Here is a 4,925-nt window from a genome sequence, read left to right as displayed (position 1 = left end):
CAATGTAATGAAACAAGCTATATGAATGGTTGAATGTGAAGCTGATGATGTGCCCTGTAAACTTTCACTCAATGCAAAATAAAAACATTTAATTAAAAATAAATAAATAAAGAATGGGCCGCCTCTCCTTCCAAGTCTTACTCTGAAAGCTCCACTGGAACCTGTCCACCATGTGTGAGCCTTAAACCAGTGGAGGCATAACTTCCAGCATTACAGGACTACACAAGCCCCCACAGTTGACAAACTGACAAATGAGTGGTGATAATTAAGAATACCTCTTTGGAATTCTAGGAAACAAATACCATAACTTTCTGAGTTGTCCTCTCTGTCTTGAATTTAACTGGCAAAGCAGAAGTCACTGTTTTGATTGGACCGTGTTTTTGAAGGCACCCTAACAAAACAAGTGCATTATTGAGAGAACTTGTCTGCAGCCACCCACTAAATGTGGAGGCATGTTTAAACACGTTTTATTTGAAATATACCCATTCATGTATGAATTGGCACCTTAGTAGCAACTTGAACTTCACATAGCACCTGGTTTGGCAAATATTATATAATCATCCTCTATTTTATGATCTGATGTGACCAACCAGTCGATTGAAGGGAGTGTTTCTTTAGGGATAGGGCCCATATTCAATATAAGGGGGCTTCAAAAGTTCAAGAAAAAATTCCATTATCTTTTAAATCCATTTTTTCCCACAAACTTTTTGAAGTTCCTTTGTCTACAGATGTTCTGGCACATCTCACCCTCATTTGATCCTACATCTGACTCATCATCCTCGACCTCTGTCTTAGGACATGAGCCAGTGGTTTACCATGTGATATGCCGATTCTGGGTTCCTCATCCCTTATAATTATGTGAGTCAGCAGCAACCTCTAACCTGATGCCTGACCCATGGATTTGAGACTTTCCAGCCTCCACAACTACACACTGATGTTCCTTATAAGAAATCTCTCTATATATGAGAGTGCTTCAAAAAGTTCATGTAAAAATGGAGTTAAAAGATACTGGAGATTTCCCACCAACTTTTGAAGACCCTTGTATTTATATATAAACATTTGGCTAGTTTTTTTCTTCTAGAGAACCCAGTATGAGACAATTTCCAGCTCCCTCATCCCTTCCTCTCCCTCCTACTCCAGGAAGATGTCATCTCTTTGGCGCTAGGAGTTCCTCAGCAAGAATAGGTTCTAGTTGCCCACTTGCTCAGTAATTCTCTTTAGGTGATTCCTGAGTGATACCTGCATGTGAATCTTGTCTCAGAATCTGCTTTGTGGGGGGCAACTCCAAACTAAGATACAGATATAAGGGTGTGTACTGAAAATGTGGAAGCAGAAACATAAAATACATGATTACTATGCTTAAAATAAAAGTCTTTTGGAAAAGAACCTATACCTCCATAAAAAATATAAGATTGGAAAGACAGGTTAACATCAGATTAAAAAGACTGAATGCTAAACTCAGGATTTGGCATATAGTCTGTGGACAGTGGACCTTCTGTAGGTTTTATGAGCACAGAAGTGTTTTGGAGTTTATCAGTGATGCCGATACATGAATGCTTAATGCACATCAGTATATTTTGACGGACAGTCATGAGTCCTTGGCAGATGAAACGATAGGTTAGGAGAACATTAGGATGGTCTAGCCATGATTTGCCAAAAGAATTGCCAAGACTTAGTATAGGGCCAGCCACAAGAGGTGGGGTAGGCAGGGGTGTGATAGGGAGAAGGCAGAGTGATTGTTCCTGTTTGGGTGATTGAATTGCTGGTAGTGTTGGGGAATGTCTAGGGCAGACCTGGTTTGGTGTGAAAAAGGAATTGTTCTGTTATCTGTTGCTCTGCTGAGCCTTAACAGAGGGTGCTTCCCAAGAAACTCCAAAGATAGCAAAAACCACATTTTAAAGGCAACAATTTCAAAGGGACAAAAGGGATGAGAACAATGATAACTCACACTTTAGTGAGCATTAGAATCATTCAAGGAATTGAATAAAACAGGGATTCCCATTCAGTAGGACTGGGGTGGGGCCTGCGTGTCTTACTTAGCATTTCCCTTGGTGAATTTTGTGCAGTTCGTCGAAAAGTGCACATTTGAACATCACTAGTTTGGGGGCTGGTGAACCTCAGAGTTATAATCATAATATCATTTTTCTTGTCACAACTTCATGTTATAAAAAGCAAGATAATTCTTATATCTTTTTGTGTATTTTATCACCATAAATCCCAAATAATAAACTAGTTGATTAAAATGGATAACACACCTAAACAGCATTGGGAACCCGAGAAAAACAACTGAAAGGAGAAAAAAGGGAACTGGGTGATTAAAAAAACACACCATCAAAATGAGTTTCAGTACAGCTCACAATGGTTGTTACTGTTGTTAAGTGCTGTCGAGTCAGTTCTGACCCATAGCAACCCTGTATAGGGTTTCTGAGGCGCAGCTGGTGGGTTTGACCTGCTGACCTTGTTGTTCAAATGGACTTTGCAGTCCAGTGCATTACCTGCAGCACCACACCAGTACAGTAATCAAAAACATGAGCCACCAACTGAACAGACTGGCCTACAATGTTTCACATAAAAGAAACATATGTAAGATGTATCTCTGGCTGCTAGTACACATTTTCCTTTACAATTTGGTAATAGAGCAAGGACTTCTGGAACATCTCATGCAAATGTATGCAAATGAATACCTAGATATGTACAAAAAAGCAAAGACAAGCATGTCCTTTCCCTCTTATTTTAAAATTAGCTCTGCAATAAAGTCTTTAGTAATAGTAATACATACCATATGATTGAATCTGAGCTTACTCATTTATTGACTATCTTGTTATCTGACACTTCACATTTATGACAATAGCAGAAAATCTACTATCTGACTATTTTTCAAATTAACAAGGAACCGAGGTGAGACGGGGAGGGGGAGGAGGACCAGGTTGGTGAGAGGGAATGTGACTGAATTCTTATTACCTGGGTAGAGTGAGGGCAAGGACCTGCGAACAAGAGTTGGGGGTGGCTGGGTGAGCTAGAGATGCAGGAGCTGCATGGGAAGCTGGGAAGTCTCTTTTTCCAAAGAGGCCTCTCTGACTTCTCTACAACCTACAGTAGTCCCTGATGGCAGAGCCTTACCTGCTTATAGGCCTGGGAGCTGCCCACTGCCAAAGACTATCTCTAAAGCTAGCAAAATGGGAGGATGGAGAGGTATGGCACATGGGTCCATGTGGATGCCTGGAGTGCCAGGTGGTAGTAGATACCTGCTGCTCTGTAGGCAGTAGGCTACCCTTGACCACCACCCCACCTCCACAGGTTCCTCGGTGGTGTGGAGCAGGGGCCCATTGTGCCACATGCATCCCTAGACACAGATGTTGAGCAACGGGTGGCACCAAAGACAACTGACTCTTGCAAAACACTGATTTTCACTTAACAACCTGGTCTTTGGTATCTAACCATGTTGATATGCAAGGAGCTGGTGTATATAAAGTTAAAGAACAAGTCAAACAGAATTATGGTGCTAGAAATTGATAGGTGGTTGACTGGGGTGGGAAGACTGACTGGCCAGGGGCTGGAGGAAGTCATCTAGGGATGAAAGTGCTCTATATGTTGATATGGGGCGCAGCTACTGGAGAAACTTGGTGCATGTTGTTTTGAATGGAAATTGCCCTCGTAACTCTCATATTGCTTCTAGATAGTAGCCACCTGAACTTTATGCTTTAGTTTTTGTGTTTGATGCCACTCATTGTCACACAGCATGTCTGTGTCTGAAGCAGATGCAGTATCTGGGGGCATGGTCCTGAGCTGGGGGGCTCAGGAGCCTTCCTTTTGACCACATTTGGGGGAACATGGACCACAATTGGAGAAATAAGGTACTCTCTCTTGCCCTCTATGATCAATGAGTGGGCAAATCTGGGGCAACACCAGCCTGCCTGTTACTCCCGCCCAGTCTCCTTACCTATCGATGGCAATGGCCAGCAGGGCATTGGTGGAGACGTAGAGTGAGACTGTGCGCAGGTAGTTGACTGAGGCACAGAGCACATGGCCATGCTCCCAGGAGAGCTGGCGAACCACGTAGTAGTCCATCTCGAAGGGACAGCAGACGATGGCCACCAGGAAGTCTGAGATGGCCAGGTTAGCAATGAGCAGGTTAGTGAGGTTTCGCAGCTTCTTATAGCGGGCGAGGGCGGCAATGAAGACAAAGTTACCAATGCCGCAAATTAGCATGATGCCTGCCAGTGCCACACCAATGACAATCTTGGCTGCGAAGAAGGTTTTAGTCTTGGTCATGTCTTCATCCTCATCCAGAGGGAGGTCATAGTCACCATAACTGAAGTTGAAAGGGAGGGAGGCAGCATGGTCTTGGGGTGAATTGAAGTTGGGTACAAAACTAGAGTTTCGATTCTGGGCTTCCATGGTGATGCCGACAGGTGGAGTGGTGGTGACGGAGTCGTGGGGGCCTAAGTACTCCAAGCTGGGTGTCCAGACCCTCTGCTCTCATAAGGTCAGTAAGTCTGGCACCCCTGCCAACATCCTTGGGGAAGAGTCAACATGCTATCTTGGATCCTGGAAGGAGATACAACTAATGGGCAATATGCAAGCAAACGCCTGGTAGCATTTCTCCAACATTCCCCAGATACAGGTCAACCAGTGCCACTGTCTACAGGCAGACAGAACTACCCAGGGTGCTGGGAAAAGGGGACAAGAGATATGACACCTGGGAAATCCCCCAGTGAGCACAGGATGTACTGAACTCTTCAGAAACACCCAAGAACACAACCTTATGGCATTTTCCCAGGAGACAGGGCTGGTTTGACTGCCCAGTCCTCACACCTCTCCAGCCCCAGTATCACCACCCAAAGGACTTCTGGAAGTTTTCTGAGTCTTCTTCCTGCCCCTGGCCCAGAAGCCACAATGTTACACCAAGCCACAGACAATGAAGC

General features: G+C 44.1%; 1 protein-coding gene across 1 annotated transcript in view; it reads right to left on the bottom strand.

The window, feature by feature from the left end:
* PROKR2 (prokineticin receptor 2) overlaps positions 1-4,435 on the bottom strand; it is a 32,290-nt gene extending 27,855 nt beyond the window's left edge. Inside the window, exon 1 of the mRNA XM_006870409.1 lies at positions 3,941-4,435. Within this exon, the coding sequence (XP_006870471.1) occupies positions 3,941-4,398 (458 nt within the window). The 5' untranslated portion in view covers positions 4,399-4,435. The remainder of the gene's footprint in view (positions 1-3,940) is intronic.
* Positions 4,436-4,925: the final 490 nt, after the last annotated feature.

This window comes from Chrysochloris asiatica, unplaced genomic scaffold, assembly GCF_000296735.1.
Source record: "Chrysochloris asiatica unplaced genomic scaffold, ChrAsi1.0 scaffold00141, whole genome shotgun sequence".
NCBI lineage: Eukaryota > Metazoa > Chordata > Mammalia > Afrosoricida > Chrysochloridae > Chrysochloris > Chrysochloris asiatica.
This window is presented reverse-complemented; position numbering and strand designations above follow the sequence as displayed.